Here is a 22,365-nt window from a genome sequence, read left to right on the forward strand (position 1 = left end):
TAACTTGATTCTAGGTGGTAACAAAGTTGTTTCAATGGTAGGTGTGCTTTAAACCAGGGCTGCCATGTGGGTGGAGACTGGAGGGGGCCCTTAATTTAATGTTCCCTGCAGCTACCTTGATTACAATTTGCTCTAAGTCTTTGGGGCTGACACTTCTCCAGGACCTTAATTGCATCCTGTAGCATGAAGTTTCAGTAAGATAAGAAGGATTGATTTGACTCCTATAGACAGTCTAAGAATCCTGCTTCCCAACAAGTTTACTGCATCTGCCTTTGGGCCTCCTTGAACAGATGATGTGGGTTAAAGAACTTTTAAAGTGTCCACAGAAAAATTAAAATCCTACCATGCTCTTTTAACTTTTTCTCATTTGTTTTAAATGGTTTTCTCCACAGGTTTTACTCATGACACCCTATATGTCAATGAAATATTTTTGCAAAAATACCAAGTTGAAAAACTATTTGTAATAGCCAGTAATAGCTGCTATTCTTGCAAACTATGGAGGAAAGATATTAAATGAGAGGTTACTAAAGAGCCTTCCCTACATGCATTAGCATGTAGAATTGTAAGCCAGGATCTCTTTTTCTGGGCATTTCCCACTAAGTCCACAGACTTCGTTGGTTTCTGCACATACTTTCTCTTCCCAGTGCTCTGATGCACACAGTTTAAAATTATATTCTGTGTGCAAAGGCTTTATCAGTCTAGTATGCAAATTCCACAACCTAGATGAGAGGTTCTGAGGGATTAGGGTTTGGGTTTTCCCCTGCCAGCAGCTGAAGAGCAGTGTGTTAGGTGCTAGTTTATGTATTGTACGGTGCAAAGAAGTTGAAAGCCTCCATGGCTGACCCTTGGGGGTTCACCTGGGTGGAGATCAAACTGGATCAACATTCTGTGACACATCACTGCTGTTAGAAGTTGATTGTCCCCATCTCCTTCACTGCTGATAGAGTAGGAAACATGGCCTGAATTTTCCTAGGTCAGTTGTTCTGTTCCTGCTGCTGACACCAGCTGTGGCTATATGGGTAAACTGATGTTGAAGTGTTTGTGTTGAATTCAGTACTCTCATTGGTGGACTTCATATGCAGTAAGTAAAATGACAGGTCCCTGAGATAAAATTTTCTGGTTTTCAAAGAAAAGGAAGACTTTATCTTCCCAGAAGCTACACGTGGCTGAGTTGTGCTGAAAAATAGCTGGCATAGCATGGCTTTGGCTCCTAAGGTAAGGTCCTTAGAATTATTTCTTCCTATAAAAATTACAGGAAGGAGACACAAGTGTTCTGTATTTTAAAACATTTTTCTGGAGCAGACCAATAGCAAGGAAGTGACTACTTTAAAGAGCCCAAATTGTCTCTGGGGACTGCATTGACATTTAGGACTGAGGGCTAGAGTTGTAGAAAAGTATGAATTATTTCAGTGTGGAACTTCAGTGGTTAGTTACAAAGAACTGAGAACGGTGTTGTGTTGCAAACAGTATTTTTGTCTCATGTGGTTACAGACAGTACGTTTAAAAAAAAAAATGTTTTATGTTTTATAGAGAGTGGGTTTCAGTTCTTTGCTAGGGAATTGCCATTTAATGGTACATTCAGAACACAAAACCCTCACAATTTTGGTGCTTTTCCCGGGGGAAGCGGGAAGTTTCTAAGTTGTCCAAAGGCAGGTTCTGTTAAATGTGCTTTCCCTCAGTTGCAGTTTGACTCTGAGCATCTTTTCACAGTGGCTTTTATAGGGGAAGACAGTCTTTTAGTTCTGCTTCTGCAGCAGCAGACCTGGAGGACGTGCTAGGCAGTGGCTGCCTTGGCAACACCTGCTATGGCGGGCAGGCATCCAGCAGTCGTCTTCATATTGGGGTAGCGCTGAGACACTTTGGGGAGTAAGGCACTGCTGGAGGTAGGGGTTTGTGTTGCAATCTAGTGCTTCAGTAGTGCCATTCATGGAACAGATCGTTGAAGATAGTGCTGAACATTTCTGACTTGGTTTAAAATACTAGCTTGTAGTTCCATGGGCACTTCACAAGTTTGTATTTCAAATGTACAAATTCTTACGTAGTATTTGGCCATATAAGCAATTATAACTAATTGCTTTTAATATTTCTTGAAGGAAGGCCATTGTTTTATTTATTAACTATCTGAGAAGTCCAAGTGAGTCTTACAAATTCTGGGTACCATACTGGGTTTAAGTGGTTTGTGTGAAAGGTGAAATAATGAGAACAGTTTCCTGTAGTCTTCTGTGGCATCCCTCTAATTTCGGCTGACACATTCATTGAAAATGTGCAAGGAAAGGCTATTGCTACATCTTTGTTTAATCCTCTCACTATGTTCTCTTTCTATTTTGTTTCCTTCCCTTGTTAGCTACTAGGATGTTTGTATGTAAATACTTTTCCTGCCTGATTCAACCTGTGGAGTCGGAGGCTAGTGTTCAGATCATTGTCTCTTTTTTCCAGAGGGGCAAATTCAGGCCACTTGGTTCATCTACAGATCTGGAGTAGGAGAGGCTGCAAAGTTCAGGCAGCTTGCTCAGTCTGATTTGGAAACTTGTCAAGTTCACCAAGGACCTATGAAATGTGATTTGTGTTATACAAATGGTCAGACTAGAAGATCATGAAAATGCCATATGACCTTCAGAAATAAAGGAATTCTAACCAGGCAAAAAAAAAAATCAAGAACCACCCCCAAGTCCTGTTCGTTTATCAGAAGAAAAATGAATGGTTGGGATTTGTTTCAGCTGATGTGGTTGATATGGCCCCCTTTATATTCAGTATAGCTAGACAATACTGTTAATTCTGCTTTTACCATATTAAGTTCTGTAAGATTTCCTATTATCGTTTCTTTTCCATCCACCCTGTCAAATCCAAAAGCATCTGAATTTTGCTCAGGAGCATGAGCGGTAATGTTACAAATACCAAATTGTGATGTCACTAAAGAAATCAGGAGGATATAGAGGGAGACTGCATTGACAGAAGAACATTTGATCTGTACAGAAGTACATTAGTGAAGCAACTTTTGGAAAGGTCATGCAGGGAGCCAGCAGGACAGCACAGTGTAATGGGTCCTTGGCTTTGGACACAGAGTAATTTTATTTGCTCTGAGTATTGTCTCCGCACTGCTGGTTTTGTTCACAGGCAAAATTCTACTCCAGCCAGACACCTTGCAGTAAAGGTGACCACAAGGCATTTTGAGTATTATTTTACAGTATTCAACTGAATTGTCAAGGAGGTCTTCCTGGCTTTGTTGATAAACTGAGCTCTTAAATCCTACAAAGCCAGGGTAACAATTTGTTTATTTCAGAGGAAACTGGATCGTACTCCTTTTTTGCACTTACTAAGGAATAAGTGAAGAAAAAGGAACTCAATGTGAACAAGTCCAGTAGATACCAAGACCTTAACAAGATAAATACCAGCAGCAGAACTGCACATTTTAATTGATCCTTGAAACAAATGATGAGTGAATGGATTCCCATACAATTCCTCCATGAAATCTTTGGGAGCAGAACGTGTCTGGAGAGGCAGTATGTTTTATGATTTCCTTATATAAAATTTCTGCTTAGCATCTTCTGTTGCATTTTAAAAGAAAAGTTACAAAACTAAAGTAAAAAAAAAATCACTGGTGACTGTTGAAATGAATTATATAATTAGTAATGATATGTCCTGTGCCCAGTCTGGTTTTAATTTTGCTTCCAAATCAAAAATGCAATGAATCTTGAAGCAGATGCCTGAAGAACTTACAACAGATGCAAGTTGAATATAGAGGCACCAATACCGGTATCAGTGGTTGCTGCCAATATGAAATCCTTGTCTGTTCAAAAAAAATAATAAAAATTGGGTACCGATTCTTGCCGGTGTCTATGGTTTTCTAATCATAGTTTTGTGTTTTCCTCAAAGCTTCTTTCTTCAAACCTCAACAGCAGAAATGTCCATTATAGACAATACCATAGAAGTGTTACAGCACTTATCAAGGATCAGAACTAGATGGGGGGGGGGGTGGGTTGTGGGGAGTTGTTTTTGTTTGGCTGTTTTTTTTAAAAAAAAACCCAGTTTTTTAGTGTTGTTTCTAATAACTCTTTACAAAGGCAGTATAAAAGTATTATAACACTTCAGCTTCCCTAAGGAGACAGAGTTGATTTGAAGCCAAGAGTACGAAAACTGAGGAACCACTTACATAAGTCATAATTTCATTTATGCTTGCTCTGCTTTTTCCAATTCCATTTTGAGGACAAATTAAAATTGGTATGCTACTAGTAGATAACTAATTTTATGTTCTTTTATTTTATTGCTGTAGCAGCAATAACATCAGCACCTTTATTTGAACCGCAATACTTCTGAACTAACAAAATCCAGGGGTAGAACTTACACCTTTGAATTACTCTGCATTGCACTGTGGGGTTTTTCCTCTTCTCTCTTACTTTGGAGACTGCGTTGTGATTAAGCAGAGAGGATGGGTCTGGGAGCTGGGACGGAGATACTACAGTTGTTATCCAAGTTCCAGCCTCCAGATGGTTCGAACGTAAGGCTTGTGGAGGAGCTTTTGTGGTTTCGTTTTTAATGAAAGTTGTTGGCTTCACTAAAATGTAATTGTATTTCTGTTGTAGCAGCTAATGTTTTCCCTTACCTTCCCATTTTGCCTCTGTGACACACTGTGCAGTCTTCTCTCTTTGACACTTAACTGTTGGTCTGCCTGAGTGGTCAGTGCTTTGTTCTGTCAGCATGCAGAAACGGCAAGCCACCCCTTCTTGCACCTGCTCTATTCCCTGCCCCGGGAATACTTGTTTTTCTAGCACAAGTGTATATATTTGTGCCAAGGCCAGGATTTTTTTGGCGGGTGGGGTCATTAAAACTGGTTTATTCTAGTACAGAGAGAGATGTTTCTTGACCTTGTGTGTTTAAGTTACCATTTAAAAATCTGATATTTTCTGATTTTTGTGGGAATGCTAAACACTTAATATTCACCCAGTTTCTAGGGAGCTTCCACTTTGCACTTAAAGGCTATTTAAATGCCAAGCTGTCTTTTGCTGTAGAAGCAGTAAACAGAGGTACGATGCTCATTCCAGTGTAACAGATGTGTGTTTTCTCTTGCTGACTCACCAGCAGACACAGTCTTTGTATATTCACAAAGAACTCATGAAGAGGACTTTAGGGACACCCACGTGTGCCATTGAGGCTAGGGAATATGTTGTAAGTCCACGTATGGTGTGATCAGCCCATACCGTTGCTGCACAGTCGCTAACCCCACTTACAATGCCATTAGTGTGTGCTGTGGAAATGTGCTTTGTAAAAGATAAAAGGAAAATTTGGTGGGATGCAAGTTGCAGCTCACTGTTATGTGCAGGAAAGATATGTGTCTTGGAAATGCTGAAATTGGCACAATTAAGGTAGTTGGACCTGTGAAATTCAGTGTAAGTACTACAAACAGGTTCCATGCATTTATTCTGAATTATTTTATGAATGCAGTCCTGAGCATCATGATTTACAGCAGTGCAGTGACACTTTCTGTGCTGTGGTTGTGGAGCACTCCCTAGAGCTTTTGGAAACTTCCCTGAACACTCTGTAATGATGATAGTTCATGGAATCGAGATATATGACCTCTAAATCTGATACCTTGATAAAGCAGAGTATGGGGAGATTGTTACAGGACCACTAAGAGAAGTAAAATTACCCTCCTGGTTGTATGGAAGTCCAGTGATTTATTTCAACCCTCTCTTCTGTAAGTGAGGTTAGTGTCGGTGACTGTCCAATAACACATGGACTTGCTGGCTTTCATGCTCTCTCATGTGTTATTGAAGCTTGTGGCTCTTAGCCTCTTCATTTTTTCCCTGCAAGACTAAGCTAGACTTACTTAAGTCTACAGCTTGAAACAGATTTGCTTGTTTTGAAGAAATATAACTTATTTCATCATTCGGGGGGAAAGTGTCCCTGTTCTCGCAGGTGCTATAAGCACGTTTCTAGCTTTGCAAACCCAACAGAATGGGCAAAAGTAGTTATTTAGTGTTTAATGCAGATTTATTTTCCGTCTGCTTATATTTGTTTATAGAAACTGAATTGCTGCCATGTAAAATTATCAACACATCGCAGAAATGGAAAACTGAATATGACTTATTTCAGCATTTCATTGTTTCCAGTCTATGATCTGCTTTGTGATTTGTACTGATTATAACAATCCCTGATGCACTATTTGATAATGCTATTAATAAGTTCTCTGGTTTTGTCATACTTAACAGCATAAGAATTCGGCATACAGTGTCTATGATACTTTTCAAATTTGCTGAATTTACAGTAAAAGAATAGTCTTGATGCAGATGGTTCTTTGCAGTAGTATAGTTCCTTTAGAGCAAGTAGTGTTTAGCAACTAGCGCATGTAGCGTACATTTGTGCCTTTTATAGAGTGCTTCATAGGTAAATATTTATTCTGCGCCATGAGTCTTGTCTGTATATATGTACAAGGATCTCAGTTTGTGCTTGTCATGTCTATGCTAAAGTTCACAGGAGTGCTAAAGCAATTACGCAAACAAAAGCTGCCTGTGCTGAATTTCCTCAGCAGCACATTTGAGATCATTCTTTTTCCTTCCTGTATGTTTATTCTCTCAAATGGATTGGGTTTGTTTGCCTTTTTTTTTAATGGCCTCATAGCTGAGAGAGTGAATTTCTTCATTGCACTGTGACTATTATCATGTGTTTACTTCCTAATGGACTAAACTTCAGAAGGAAGTTTAACTGTTGCATTGCCATTGAATGCATCAGTTCGAATGAAGCATTTCACTGTTTATTTCAAAGCCATATATTTTCCTTAAATGGCTGGCATGTGTTGCTGTACAAATTCTGGTTAACTAATGGTAATCGTTATTTTGAAAAATGAGTATTTCTTTAAATCATGCTGTAAAAAACATCATAGGTGTGGAGCCACCTTTATTTATTTTAAATCCAATCCTAATGAACTGTGTTTTTGCTAAAAATGGAGTATCTGTTTAAGTGCACCATACCCAGGATCTGTTGGTAGTAAAACAGCAGAGAACTTGGGAATGGAAAGAAGTTCAGAAGTCTGACAGTACAGACCGTTGCCTGGAGTGAGAGGTGTTTTCCAAGTTCATTTCAACTGGCTTTAATACCGAGCATGTGTACATATGCACTTAGAAGTTTCTTGCATAGTTGGAGCATCTCACAACTGTCCCCAAAGAGCTGGTAGGACAGGCACAGTGCAGACTGCTGGAGGAGAAGGTTGGGTGTAATTTTGATTCTCGTTTTAATTCTGGCTTTATGTCTTGACCAGCAGCTATCTTGTGCTCCCTGACACAGAAGAGAAAAACACTGTTAGTCTCCCTGTCTCTTGGAGAACCTTCTGAATTGCAGCTGTTGTAACGTCTTGCAACACTGGAGGAGGCTTTGATAATTTTGGTGGTCAGCTGCTGGGCACATTAGTTCACCTGACAATTTCTGAGGCCCCCCAGCGCTGCTGAGAGCTGTGTGTGCAAACGATGCAGGGCAGAGGCATCTGCTGCTACATGCTACTCTGTAGGCTCTTTAAAAAAAACACTGATTTTTAGCCTTACTTTCCCAGAGTAACTAAAGATAATGTTTTGGCTCTGTACAAGGAAATGTGGTAACTTTTGAAGGATTAGATCATGTGTATCATAGAAGGAGCTTGGATAATGTCTTACCACACTGTCATAGAATCAATCTGGTGTAAAGAGAATAGGTTGGTTTGTTTGTTTCCCTCCTTCTTGGTCCTGACCTTTTGTGACTGTATAGCCAAAGTATGTCTGAGACTGAGCATTTGGTTTTGAATTGTTCAAGAACATGAAATGACTATGTGTGACTGGACAGCACTGTACGCAATCAACAGGTTTTTTGCGTTTCAAGGATGTTGTCCTTTGGACGTAGGCTCGAGAGCTAGGGAATTTGAGGAGATCCCATTGTGCTTTTTGCTGCTGGAGGCTAAATGCCATACTTTACCTCTTCACTGAGTCTTGGCTAGCTGTTACCCCCCCTTCTCTTAAGCGCTTGCATAAAGTTGCTGATGGTTGTGACTGCATTTCAGCACATTTTTGATCTGAAGTGACCTGCAACGTTTGCAAGTCCTGATTTTTTTTCCCCTCTTCAGAGATATTACTGTAATGAGAAAAGTAACTGTTGTTGTAGCTTCTCTAAATAAGGCAATCCAGGCAAGATGTTCACCTGCAGTGGTAAAGCACACGTGTAGAGATATGATGCTTCTCCATTTCTGTTTCTGGTGAGGAAACGGCAGCTGACTTATAACGCTGGCCCACCTTGTGAACTTTTGCACAGATCTGTTAGTGTTACCCATTTTGCCTTCCAACAGCAAGGGGATTATGTGTCATTTTATTGTAACATCAGTCTGAAAATGTTCCTCTTCTACTGATGCACTGTTGTTTTTTCTCTTTCTCCCCCCACCCTGTATCTCTCCAATTTTTCCATGAAGCTTTCTCTCAAGCTGGTAAGCACATTTACAGCATGCCTGTCCTGTGTTTTAATCACAATTTTCTGTGTGTGTGTTAACGTGCACTGTGCCACACATGACATGACGCTGAAATTAACTGTTAAATTTGTTTCTTCTTTGTGTTTGCTTTTTTTTGAAATTTATCAGATAACTCTGAATACACAGGTCTGGAGTCTAATAGAGGTGATCAGAATTCAGTCTTTCTAATAAGATGCTAAAAATTAACTCCAATAAATAGTTTAGTTTCCACTTTTATAATCTAGGGCTATGAAAATGTAGAAAAACGGTATCAAGTAATTCTGCTACTGTGTAAATCTACATTAAAACATTCAAACAGCAACAACAACAACAAAAAATCTCTGTGCTTGCTGGACCTTTTCCAGAGAGAAATGTTTGCCTTTTTTGTGTAACAGAGCTGCAAAATTTGCTTTCCGTGTCCAGATATTACTGGAAATCTGCATAATTACCAGCTACATTTTATAGCCCTGTGTAGTCCTTGAAGAATAACTAATAATGGTATTAATTAAATTCTGTAAACCGTAACCAACAAGGTTAACTCAGTCTGACTTGAATTCACAAACGGAAAGATACACATATATATATGAATCCTAAATTCTATCTTGGATGCAGCTGGGAAGGTTTCTTGAACTACGGTAAGATGATATGTTTACTGAGTTGGAAAGAGAAGGGGTGAACATATTTGAGAAAGCAAATTGTGTTCTGAGCGTAATACACAAGGTACTGTATTACTTGAGATACTCCACACCTTGACAGGTTCCTGACAGCTTGTCTAAATTCCTTTGCCCTTTGAGAGTCCAGTCACAAGGAGAACGTGACTGGTTTGCTGACCCACTTCACGCAAGCATGCAAGAGCTGCACATGACTGATTGCAGTTTTGGAGTGCTTCAGAAGATCTGCAGTAGTGCCTTAACTGCATTAGCTTGCAAATTTTCTTCTTCTTCACCGCTTAGTGCCTTTAGGTGCTCTCTTTCCCCTACATGTGCTGTTCTTGGATGTGTCATTGTGGACCTGTTTTGTTCATAGCATCTTATTTGTAGGAAATGCATAGACCATGTAGCTCTGGAGGTTTCAGGTCCTGCTGCTGCTCTTGTCAACACAGTGACTTGCTTGGGTTCCATTAGCAATATTACTTCTCAGTGAAGACCTGTGGTAGGTCAGAGGAATGATGGAAGTGTCTGGCTTACTTGCAAACCTTGTTCCTTGTTCCGAGCCACTGTCCTGATACTCCAGCACATTTATACCAGAGATTTCTGTTTGTTGTTTTCCTGGTCACAATGGTAGTGTGTTGTGTAGCTGAGCTAAGCCTCTGTATGTAAGAATAAATCCTCCTGAAATAAATGGCTGACCTGGCCTCTCCCCAAGAATTGCACAAATTGTAAAGATGTGCAGAGAGAGCTGAGGCCCATATGTACCCCAGGCAGAGGAAATCGGCTTGTTTGTAACTTCCTCTCACATCCTAGCTGGACAGGAGGCAAAACTGGGGCTGATTAAACTTTGTTCTCTCCCCATATGTAGCTTCAGCACAGCAGCTGGTTATAACTGCCTCTTTTTTCACAGTCCTTCATCTCAGGACAATTTGCATCCTAAATCCCAGTGTCTTTATTAAGGAAATCTAGTGAGCACTGGCTCTGCTGGTCCTATCATATAGTACATCAAAAATAGCACAGATTTCACCCCCACCTCACTGTTGAAGCATTTCTAAAAATTTAGGCAGTGTTCACTACTTGAGAGATAGGCCAGATGTGCTTTTGCTTGAGAGCATGAAGTGTGCCCAGCATGTGCAAAAATTGGTCCTTGACTCTTCCTTTTTGGGGGAAGAACTGTGTAGCTTCTGTTATGATGGCAAATTACTGAGCATGGAATAAAGTCCTGAGTGAGATCACCTCCTAGTCTCAGGCATGCATTTCTGTGCAACACTAATGCTTTGGTCTGAAGCATTGTGAACAAAGATACTGAATTTAATCCAGCCTAGAGCTTTTGAATGAAGCTGAAGAATCAAAAAGCAGATGCTTTTCAAATTTTGTTTGACTACATCTATTGCATTTTGTTACTGTATAACTGGGCGTATTCTTAAGCATATCTGTCCTTCTGCTTAGAGTTGAGAAGAATGTTACAGTCTTTCTTGTAACTGCTTGTTTATTTAAAGCTATTTCAAGCTGTTTTGCCTTAAAAAGATATATCAGCTTTAGTGTATAGATTATCTGTAAAATGTATTCAATCCCTCTTGTGTTTAATGTGATGTGGGAGTTACTATCAAGTGAAATGTTATCATTAAATAATGAATTAAAACAGATCTCTCCTGTACTATGCACAACTAATGTAAGCACTGCTTGGACTTCACGTGGTTAAAGTTTCAGAATCAGTGTAACTTCCTTAGTAGTTTCTTTCATTTGTCTTAAATTTGCTTTCTCGTTGTCTCATGAAAGGAGCTTTAAATGTATTATTACACAAATGATCCAGGCTTAGCTAGACACATATGCCATCTTCTACTGAAAATCGATATGGCAGCAATTTCATGAGACCTGTTCTGGCGTTTTGAAATCTCTTGACCAGAGGAGAAGATGATCTGTCTGTAGTTGTCCTCCATCCCTCTGACACCCACACACTTTCTTTCTAAACAGCTGGTTCTGCAGTGGCAGAAGGACCACAGTATCTCGGAGCACATTCAGTGCAGAGTTGAAAGGGTCTAATGGGCAACTTTTGTGGCAGCGCATCCACTAAATCACACTCCTCTGAGAGAGAGATTTGGCATTTTATTAAGATTAATGTCATAGCTCTGCTCACAAGATTCAATAAGCTGATGGTCCATTGAATTTGGTTTCTCAGCTTCATGGTTTTTACCCTTCTTTCTCCCATAGGCCAGTATTCCCCCTTAGAAATGGGACATTTAATGAGCTGAAATCAAAGCAAGAAAAACCTGTACAAATTCAAGATTATGTACAAGTACCTCATTCCCTTATGGTGCAACTGATTCGTATTGATGTGTGTTCAGTATAGCTCACCTGAACTATCCTTGCCTTCTTGCAAGACAAAAATAGGTGGTACTTTGAAGAAAATAGTATGGTTGTATTTTATGTGTCATCTGTCTGCTGTATCAAATTGATGCAATCAAGAAGAGCCATAGCAGTTTGATGGCAGAAAAGGGGCTTTTGAACAGAATCAATTTCAAGTAGAATTTCAAAGGTAACCACTGTGGTCTTCAGAGGTTTTTTTCTTTGGTTATGATTTCAGATTGATTTATATAATTTCTGATTTTTTTTAATGCCAGTACAAATGAGAGGAAAAAATAAGAGGCTTTTCCATGGAGTGTGGATCCTGGAAAGTAAGCAGCATGTTTTTAAATTGCGGAATCCCAGAGGAATTACTTTTGTTAGCTTGGTGTGTTCAGGAGGGCCTTGACATACCTTAGCTGTGTTGGACCAACACTCGGGCTGTGCAGAGCAAGCCAGCAGTTAGTAGTGTACTTGAGAAGTGCAACTGTGATACAGGAGTAAAAGCTAGCAACTGCTTTTATGGGGATGTTGTCTGTAGCAGAGTAGAGGAAGGCAGGAAAGATTAGCTTTCCATGAGAATGGAACTCTTTTAAATAAAATCTGGTAACTGTGGATAAATGTAGTTTCTCAGCTTTGCTGTTGAATTCTGGAATTCTTTAGTTGGTGATCATGCGGTATAGAAGCAGAATGTGGTCTTGGGATTATTTCTGAGCCGTCCAGATTCCTAACCATTCAGGGAGTGGTAAATCTCAGTATGAAAGATAACAATGCTTCAGACCATTGTGATTTTGCACAGATTTTTGTGAGCTGTTTTCAAAATGCAGTCCTGAAGGATTCTTTCAGGCTCTGATTTTATTTTTATTTTTCCTGATTTCCCCTCCTCCATTCCACTCTGTGCAGGGAGCAGGGCCAGAAGACTTCAGCCATCTCCCACCTGAGCAAAGAAGAAAGAAACTTCAGCAAAAAGTCGATGAACTAAACAAAGACATTCAGAAGGAGATGGATCAAAGGTATGTGAAATCTCTCCAATGAAAAATGAAGTAGGTAGTCTCATATAGAAAAGAAACAACTAGAATATAAGAAAGAGTAAATTAGAATAAGGTTCTAGGTTTGTTTAATGTGCTGTTCCAAGAAAAGAACCACCTGAGTTTTCAAATGGCTAAAACCACCTGAGAGAGTCAAGGCTCTATGCAGCTCAGATTCTGAGATCAGTTATTTCATTTTGGCTGATGTATGTCAGAGCTGGGGCAAAAGCTGGCTTTCTCTTTATTCTATTCTCCCATCTCAGTGTAATGCATATCCTGCCTTTGGAATTGTGAGAAGATCGATCCTGGTATAAGGGTGGGAATGATACAAATGTAGCACTGAAGACGGTTTTTCCTTCTTTCTGGAACTGCTTTCTTGGGCTTTCGCAGCAGAGTAGCACTTTAATTGTGAGCCAGACAAAGGATACTGTTAGATACGCTAAGTTTGTTTCTTGGTGTGAGCTGTTCCTGAGGATGTTTTTTAGGAAAGAACGGAATGTAAATACAGCCTCAGTCAAAGGTACAATCACAGACCTCTCAACATTAAGCAGAGCACCTATTACTGTGTGATGGGCATGGACAGAGTCCAACAGGAGAGGCTATTATGAGCACGGCAACATCATCAAACGTGCTGATTGAATGGTTTATATCTTAAGACTCTGATCTGTAGCTTATATTTCCTGGAAGCAGGGACGCTTTTTCTACAAGGCTGCATTTATCATTCTGGTTGAGAATAAGGCTATTTTAGTTGCACACTTTTTATTGATTCTGGCAGCCTGTATTTGTTGCTTTGTGTTTGTTCATGTTCTGCAGTTGTACTAAAGATTCAGCATGTTATGTTTGCAAGAGACAGAACTTTTCTTCCTTGAATGATTTCAAGACTTAACCTCTCGAGTACTAGTTATCCCTAGATACTGTTTTGCATTTGTACAGATGTGCCTATGTTTTCTGCCAGCTTGCTTTGAAGAACCTGTTTATTTTGTCTGCTAACCCAATGTCCTTTATATTTTATATCATGAATAGGAAAGGAAAACTGCATGTGGTTACATGATTCCTCATTGCTTTGTTTTTTTCCTCTGTGGTAACTTACATTTGTCTCTGTACACATTTTCCTTTCTGCTCTATATTGATTCTGAGGTAACCCAATATTAAAATCAGATATAAAATCAGAGCAGAATGAAGTTATTTTAAATAAAGATAGTGTATGATTGAGGAACTAGCACCAGCGTTAAGTAAGAGTTAAAAAAATAGTAATAATCGTGACTCATATGTTTGCAATATTGTCCCTTAGGGCTTTCAACCACAGAACAGTCCCACTTCCTTGCCACCCACACTTTCCCCCCCTTTTTCTATACACACAAAGCAAAGGCAGGCACAGGATTGCAATTGTCAAGAGTTTGGTGGGAAATTCTAAAATACAGAGAGTGTTAACTTGAGTCATGGGATTAATTAACCTTTCCTCCCCACAGCTATTGGCTAGAGAAAAGCTGGATAGCTCTGCCAGTAATACAGGAGACCAGCTCCTAAGTCCACCCTTCTCTAAGCTCTGAAATGTTCATCATCATGCAGATAACTTTTTTTCTGTAAGTTCAGCCTCAACTTGCCTCAGGTCAAAGGCAGCAACACTGCTGTCAGTGAGAGCGCCGCAGGCTTTCCTAAGGGAGCTTGTGAAGGCACATACATTAATCTTGGCCTTACGGTACCACATTCATCATAGCAGGCCTTAAAATTCACACCTCTGAAACCGTAGGCCTTTGGCATCTGGGTTGATACGAAACACAGCCCTCAGAAAGCCTAGTAAAAATGCTGTATAACTTGGTAGGATGCAGGGTCGTGTTATGTGGCCTGAGGTCCGTCTGTCACTGCACTGTGACAAACTCAAACCATCTGGATTTAGCTTCATTTTAAGCAGTGTGCAGTAAATTCTTACAAATTGTTTGGGTTGCAAAAGACAAACTGCAACAGGCAGGGTGAGAATTTGTGGTTAGCACTCCAGTTTTATTATTAGTAGATGCATGTCCAGCTCTTTGTCCCAGTTTCTCAACTGGATTTCAGCCCATGATGGATAATAATGATGCAATTGTTTGTCTGTGCCCCAAAAACTAGGATGATACTCATCTAGAAAGTTGAAGCTGTTATTTGTTGCAATGGTTTTGACATGATTTTTTAATGTATTTTATTCCTTCTGCCCCAGGTTAGCAAATAGATATTTTAGTACTAAATAAAAGAACATGTCAGGCTAAAAGTCAATTCCTCCTTTTGCCTTGCAAAAGGCCACTGTCCAAGAATTTAGTCTTTTTTTCTGCTAAGATTCTTCAAGCTTGAGTCATTTGGTCTAAATGTGTTGTGTGCTTGTACTGACATAGCATGTGTCCTGTGTAGCCTCATGATCCACTGGTGAGGCTCCTGCCAGCCTCGCTCACGTGTGGAACCATCAGCTGCCTGCAGAGTAAGGACCTCCTTTTAATCTAGGAGCTTGGAGAATTTGGTTTGTGTACAATGTCTCTGTCATGTCATATTGTAGGTAAAGGCATCACTCACCATCTCTGACAGTGTAAATGTTCTTCTGGTGAGTGGTTTTACTGTTACTTTTTAATGGCTGGTTCTATACAGGGCAAAAACCCCTGCCTGGATGTATGTTCTGTTACCTTTGTAACAGGTTAGGCTTGAACCACAGAGTAAAGAAGAGGCAGTTTATTATCCTTTCGTTTGCCTTCATTTAGAGAAAGGCATTTGCCCCCAGCTGCACTAACACATTTTTGATTTTTCTTCTGTCTTTCAGAGATGCCTTAACGAAAATGAAAGATGTGTACATCAAGAACCCACAGATGGGAGATGCTGCGAGTGTGGACCACAGACTAGCAGAACTTGGACAGAACATTGAAAAGTTACGATTAGAAGCTCAGAAGTTTGAGGTATGGGAAGAGACATTTCAGCAAAAAGTAGCTCAACATATGCTCAGTTCTGAGCAGATTCTTCATTGCTTTTTCGAGATGTATTGATGCATTTTCTTACTGTGTTATAGGTAAGTGCTACTTAAGCACTTGGATTAATTGAGATCTTCAGGCCTATCTGTGTAACGTAAATATGCATCATCTCTTGTGACTGTCAGCCAATAGTCCTGCTGGTTTAGTTTGTCACAGAAAACAAATCGTGCTAAGGGGAAGATAAGAGGAAATAATAGTGCTCTCTGGACTGCCCAGAGGGGTTCTGGTGCTTAATTAATTAAATAATTTGAAGCATCGTGTTACAGATGTCTTTGGAAAATCAGAGGAACATAAATTCAGAGTATCATTTATAGGTATCTAAAGGCAAGACAGAAGCCTTCAGTTAAAATATCTTCTAAGGAATAGTCTGCTATTAACAGGAAGCTTCTTAGAGATACAAAATCTCAAGAGCATAAGGAGTATTTGGAATACATGAAGTCATTATATTTGCATAAGAAGAATTACAGGACTGAGAAAAAACTTCACTCTGTAAGTTACACTATGCACATAGATAGATACAGCCCATTAATTTTTGGTGTTTCTTACAGTTGTTAGCTTTACTATCCATTCCTTTCTTACCCGTTTGCAAATCATGGGCTCTTTCATTCTCCCCAGCTTTAGTACGCTTGCATTCAGCAGCCACCAAGATTGCTGTGTTTGTGGTGTTACTGACACTTATTACAAGCTGCCACACATCTTTTTAACTGATTGTGACTAGAGCAGCAGCATCTCAACAGCTTGTCTTGGGTCATGGTGTTTTCAGCACCTAGTGTCTACAAAGAATCAAATTAACCAAATTTTCAGTAAGTGTGATTTATAACCCCACCCCACCCCCCAGACTGGTAGATTTGATATACGCTTAAAGTACAGAATCTGTTCCACTGACAGCTGCAACACACAGGAAAATTTAAACATGTTTACAAACTGGTTTTGGTTCTGTCATCTGAATGTCAAACATGACACAGCAAAGTAAAAGCAACATATATCCCCTTGCAAGTCGGAACATGAGAGATGCATGAGACTGATTTCCCCTTGTAGGGCTGGCTGGCTGAGGTGGAGGGCAGATTACCCATGCGGAATGAGCAGGCCCGGCGGCAGAGTGGACTCTATGAAGCCCAGAACACTTCAGCAGTAAACAGCTGTGCGCAGGACCGGGAGAGGTACAGTATCTGTACGGAGCTGTTCTGTTCAGACTAATAACCGGGCCCACTTTCCTTAGCTTATTAACTGGGAAGAGTGTAGCTCTGCAGCATTCAGAAACTTACTCTGTAACCACAGTAAATGTGGGCACTCCATGAAATGTTTTGCGTGCTCATTTTGGCATATGCGAGATACCAGCTTTAAGAGCTACTTTTCTGAATGTGATGAAGTGCATAATGACCCCTACGCTCACTGCTGTGAAGGTGAGTGAGATGTATTTTTTACAGCTTTTGATGGGAAAAATTACTTGTCTCACCCGTAACTTTGTGACAGCTGCTCGTGTAACAGCCAGTTCTTGAGCATGCTTTGGAATTTCTAAGTTGCTCCAGCTACGGTTGCTCACCTTGCCTTAGGTGTCTGATAACTAAGTCTTTATCTTTGCTCCTGAGATTGGTCGCTATAGTTGCTGTGTATTTTCCTCTCTTGAGCAGCCCGGATGGCAGTTACACAGAAGAGCAAAGTCAGGAGACTGAGATGAAAGTACCTGCAACAGATTTTGATGATGAATTTGATGATGAAGAACCACTACCCACCATAGGAACATGTAAAGCGCTCTATACATTTGAAGGTAGCCCTCCAAGTTTACTCTTACTTTGCTTACTGTTTTGTTTGGTTCATATGCCCAGGACAAGTGGGAAACCTTCATTTAACCCCTGCGGTGCTTAAATAGACAAAGGAAGGGCAAGTGAGGCTCTGGTATGATTCTGTTTTGTAGAGAGAGGCGCTAAGACAGTGGTTTGTCTCTTACTGTGTAGGACTCTGGAAGAAAAAGAACCAAAATGCTTATGTCAGGATCACATTCATCTGGTTCTTTGGGTACACACTGTTGTCACCAGAATCCAATGCTCTTGTTCTTGCTGCTAGCGATGCAGCAAAGGTTGCATCAGCACATGTCCCAAGCATGCCCTGAGCACCCCCTGCTGCATCTGTGGTTCCCATTGTGCAGGACAGCCTAAAGTCCATGTTACTGTGTCTTTCAGGTCAGAATGAAGGAACAATTTCTGTAGCAGAAGGAGAAATGCTCTATGTAATAGAAGAAGACAAAGGTGATGGGTGGACACGAATCCGAAGGAACGAAGATGAGGAGGGCTATGTCCCTACATCGTATGTTGAAGTCTATTTGGACAAAAATGCCAAAGGTGCTATGACTTATATTTAATACTATTATTACTACTTTATTTGCTTTCACAAACATAGTCAACCCTGAAACTGCTCCGTGTTGCAGATAGAGCCTTTTAAAAGTCTGTACAATGCCACAAAGTGCATTATTTCGTGTGTGGACTAATATGGCTTGCTGTACTGCAAAACATGCTTTTTATTGATCAGAGAAGGATCATGTGGTAGACTGTAAAACTAGAAGGGCAATACAGCCTTTCCTAGGCAGTGTTTGTTCAACTGTCACTGCCATTGCACATCCAACTTAGTGCAGGAAACACAAAGCCAGTTGGGATAATACACGCTCTCCTCAGATATCCGGGTGACATTTCAGACACACTCACAAGTCAGCTGTTTGTCCCAAACGGATTCAGTGGAATGTTGTATAGGAAATATTTAGACTTGCTGCTGTTTTGTGTCTCAGTGTGGTGGCTTTTCAGAGTCCAGTGTGTTCGGTGAACCTTTTGGATTGAAGCATGGTTGTCAGTCAGTTAGTTAGTTTGGAAGGGGAAGGAGAGATCTTGCCAAAACCTTTCTACACAGCACTCTGTGATTCTTGATAAATTGGTAAAACATTGAGAGATCCTTTATTCTTTCCCACCTCGATACATTTCAGAAGATGTATTTGCTGTTTCAGGTGACCATAACTAATGGTCTAATCTTCTGCTCCAAGAGCAATGGAGACATTCAGAGTTTAGACTTCACAATCTTCTGTTTCTTTGTTGCTTTAACTCCTCACAAGTATGTGTATTGTGTAAGCAAGCAGCGCTACAGGGCAATCCTGGCTAGAATATGTGCTAGCACTGTGAACACCTGGTAATGTAATACACCAAGAAATCAAAATATTTTAGTCCTGTTTCAAATCAGGATGTTTTTGAGGTCCACTGTTAAATAATTTGTGTTTTTTCAGTCAGTTAATCTTTCAGATTATTGTTGTCTCCTAGGTCTTAGAGTTCTTGGTGTGAAGCAAGCTGCATCATCCAATTCAGAAGAAAACTGAACCATTCCCACTGGAATTTATGGACAGTAGGAAGAGAGGAGTAGGATTGTCTCTGTAAACAAACACTATAACTTGATCAGTTCACTGTCTTGGATTCAGTATTAAACAGTGCAGTGCCTTGTCTGCTGCAGATGAAAGTCTGGAGTGTTGTTTTATTTTGCCATAATACGGTAGTTTTATGTTAGTGTTGGCAAATACAGGGTCAGTAGAGATGCAGAAGAGTGCAAAAGGCTGAGCCCCTCTGTCCACTTTTATTAATCTTTCAAAAAGGAACATGGGTCATAGATTCTCCTTACTTCATGTTCAGAACAAGGCAGAAAGCACAGAATGGGAGGCCCCATCTGTTACCCGGTGTTCTCCTGTGGAGGTTGACTCCTTTGTGTGTGGCAGTAGTTGAAAGCAACATTATTATTCTGCCAGAAAATTTGTTGTTCAGCAGTGTAGGCTGCTTGAAACAGCTAAGCTAGTGTGGCATCTCAGTCTGTCTTAAGTAACAAGCATGGCTCTCCTGCCCTCAGACAGCGTGGTTCACATCAGTGGAACGTTAGAGCAAATCACCTGTTCATGAGCAGAGCAGCAGGGCAGATGGGAAGTGAAGCAAAGTGTATCTCTGGGTGGGGTGAGAAACCCTGACACAGTCCTGCTAATTGAACTAGCAGAAGTTTGTCTTTACCCTTCTGGAGAGACTATTGCAGGACCACTGCAATACCAGCCAGAAAATCGTATGAGTGTGTTAATGGTATTATGTAAGTTACAGGATGATGCGGAATGATGGTAAAAATGCAGAGTGTTCTGGGAGTGAAGGCTGATACAGTTGCAGCCACCTCTGTAGCAACGACCAAAATTTTTCAGATCATTTTAAGTTTAATTAATTAATTTTGCTGGACTTCAGGAACAAAATCAAATGTATCTGAGAATATCTAATGTAAAGAAACTATAATATTTACCTCTTATTTCTGAATTACTTGGTTAAAAATGAAAACTAAAAGAGAACTTTCCATAGAATGCCCCAGTAGCAATATAAACATTTAGGGGAAGTGCTGCTGTATTTAGAAGACAAACTTTGTTGTGAGCTGCAAATTTCTCATTTGATTTTTAATGTATTAGTAGAAGTGACTTTATACAGTCCTTGAAACAGAAATTATGATGTTCCTGAAAATGACACTGTAAATACTAAAGCATTTACAAGCTTCAGTAGTTCTTTCCTCTTTTTGGAAAGAAGCTTGAGCAACTGGTACCTCTAAAGGTTCGTTGCATGAAGGGTGGGAGCACTTGTGCATCCTCTGAGTACATCTGTGACCCTTAGCCAGCAGAATCAATTCTGGCTTGGCTGTGCCTGCCTGCCCAAGTAGTGCCCGTGCCAGGAGCCGGAGGCAGCTCTGCCTGGGAAACACAACTGCTAAATGCTTTGTGAAAAGCCACTGGGCAGCTGGCGAACTTTTTCACTGTGCTGACGCCTGTGTTGTCAGGGCTCTGCTGCTGAGCTGAACCCGAGATGAATAGGACAGGTAAGTCACAGGGTGCAGTCGCCCTCCTGATTTAGTCTTCATGGGAGCCAAGCTAGGTCTGCATACTCCTGCAAATACCTGTGTGAGGGCAGTTTGTGAAGTTTACAGCAGTAGCTTCAGTCAGAGGGTGTTAGCAGACCCTATCACAAAAAGAACAGTAATGTCTATCTTGTTTTGCTTTTTTTTTTTTCCAGATGTGTACAAATCCCTTCAGAAAATCTCTGAGTAGGTTTGCATAGGCCTGTTCACCTTTTATTCTACTGGTTTGCTGCTACAGTTGTTTTAAGAGCTCTGTTTCAGAAGGTTTTCTTTAGAAGAGATGAATGCACATGTCATATCTCCATCAATGAAAGACTCTGTTAGGTAATGTTCACTCAGCTGATGCATGTATAAGTTTGCCTCTTGAAATTTAAGTGTGCATCACTGCCAAGAAAAGTACTGGCCCAACTGTATCACTTTAGTTGTAAACAGCGTTATTGTCCTTCCTAATAGAAATCAGAGCCACACATTTCATTCTGTTTGTGATGCATACAGGAAACTATTACAAATGCTCAAAAACATGCAGGCTAAGAATTGGATCTGAGTGTAATCTCATGTTTTGGGGCTTACACCAGCCTCTAACTGCTAGGGGATGAGGAAGAATACTTCTCTGCGCACACATGGGTGTCGCTTCTTGCAGGGCTTTTCTGCATGTAACAGGTATCTGGTGCTGACAGCTGTTGAATACAGGAACTAGTTGGGCCTTGGTGTTCAAGACTTGACCCTATTGTCTTATTGAATATGGTACCTCATAATCTTATTGGGAACAAATCTGTCTTCCACCGAGGGATCTTGTGAAATAGTGTGATACCTGAAAACTTGCATGAAATCACCAGCTTTATGTAAACTTAATTGCACCCAACAAAAATACCATGTTTTCTTCTACCAGAGTGGTTTGTTTGGGTAACATGCAAGTAATAGAGGCTGTTTTGTGAAGTTAAACTTCCTGATAAAAAAGCTTGGGAGCCCTGGGCTTACTGGCATTCTGGCTTCTTTGCCACTGTGGGTGTTTTCCTCCTCACCTCCCGTTATATAAATAAATCCTTACAGGCAGCTCTGTGAATCTCAGTGTTGCAGCTCTGCTCTGCTGTTTGTTTGCTGTAACCATTATGCAGAGCCTTGACTCTCATAAATAAATAGATAAAAGTTAACCATGCTGATGCACTTTTTATCTAGGATATACCTGATTATTTAATGCTTGCCAAATTATTTAGGAAACAGTAATTACAAACTGGACTGTGGCTTTTTAAAATTGTTTTGTTAAATACTTGCCATTATTTCTCCCAACATAAAAAAAAAAATTGTATATAACATAACTTAAAAACTAAAGTTACTTAATTTGAATTGTTTTTATCCTTTTATATATGTATAAATATAAATTGTTTTATAGGCTGTTCTTCTGTTTAACTTAGCTGTTGTTTTGATAACTACTCAGTCCCTCTTATGTTCGTAAGTGTTTCTGGTTACTCAACTGCCTGCATCTGGTTGGTCTTGTATAGAAACTTGTTTTACATTAAGGTCTGTAAAGTCTGGCCAGTGTGGAGGTTTTGTTTCTATTCTTATTTTTTAAAGAATCGTCATCTGTTGGGAATTTCTTTATAGCTTGATGTACCATGGTGTCTTCCTCTAATAAACATTATATTTTCACATTCCTGTGAGTTTATTTTTATAATGACAACTCATTGAGGTTTAACTTCACTAAGGGAAGACAAATGGCCCAGAGCTGCTTTTCACTTGCTTCCTACACTGGGTACAAATGCAGTTCCTTTTCAGGAAAAATATTATTTTGTTGTGGCTCTGTGAAAAATTTTTCATGCTGTCATTTGGAGGGTTTTTTTCGCTTATGGAAGTGGGTGCAAAGGAGATCAGAAGGTTCGTTCCCCTGCTCTCTTGAATGTGAGGGAAGTTTGGATTTATCCTGTATTCCCTTGGGTACAATACTCTCTGGCCAGATCACACTTTTGGATTGTAGCTTCACTTGGCCACAGAGAAAACAT

The 22,365-nt window shown here is 40.1% G+C and overlaps 1 protein-coding gene across 21 annotated transcripts in view; it reads left to right on the plus strand.

Annotated features, from left to right (window-relative positions):
* Positions 1–22,365, plus strand: part of FNBP1 (formin binding protein 1) — a 110,378-nt gene that overhangs the window by 84,452 nt on the left and 3,561 nt on the right. For 4 of the 21 annotated variants that reach the window (XM_040605454.1, XM_040605459.1, XM_040605441.1 and 1 more), the window contains 8 exons: positions 5,077–5,163; positions 8,423–8,437; positions 12,355–12,464; positions 15,262–15,394; positions 16,505–16,626; positions 17,095–17,234; positions 17,647–17,805; positions 18,766–22,015. In XM_040605454.1, the coding sequence (XP_040461388.1) occupies positions 5,077–5,163; positions 8,423–8,437; positions 12,355–12,464; positions 15,262–15,394; positions 16,505–16,626; positions 17,095–17,234; positions 17,647–17,805; positions 18,766–18,821 (822 nt within the window). In that variant the 3' untranslated portion in view covers positions 18,822–22,015. Of the gene's footprint in view, positions 1–5,076; positions 5,164–8,422; positions 8,438–12,354; positions 12,465–15,261; positions 15,395–16,504; positions 16,627–17,094; positions 17,235–17,646; positions 22,016–22,365 lie in introns of those variants that run through there. The other 17 variants (XM_040605444.1, XM_040605455.1, XM_040605446.1 and 14 more) reach the window with 11 other exon arrangements.

Source organism: Falco naumanni, chromosome 9 (assembly GCF_017639655.2).
Source record: "Falco naumanni isolate bFalNau1 chromosome 9, bFalNau1.pat, whole genome shotgun sequence".
Lineage (NCBI taxonomy): Eukaryota > Metazoa > Chordata > Aves > Falconiformes > Falconidae > Falco > Falco naumanni.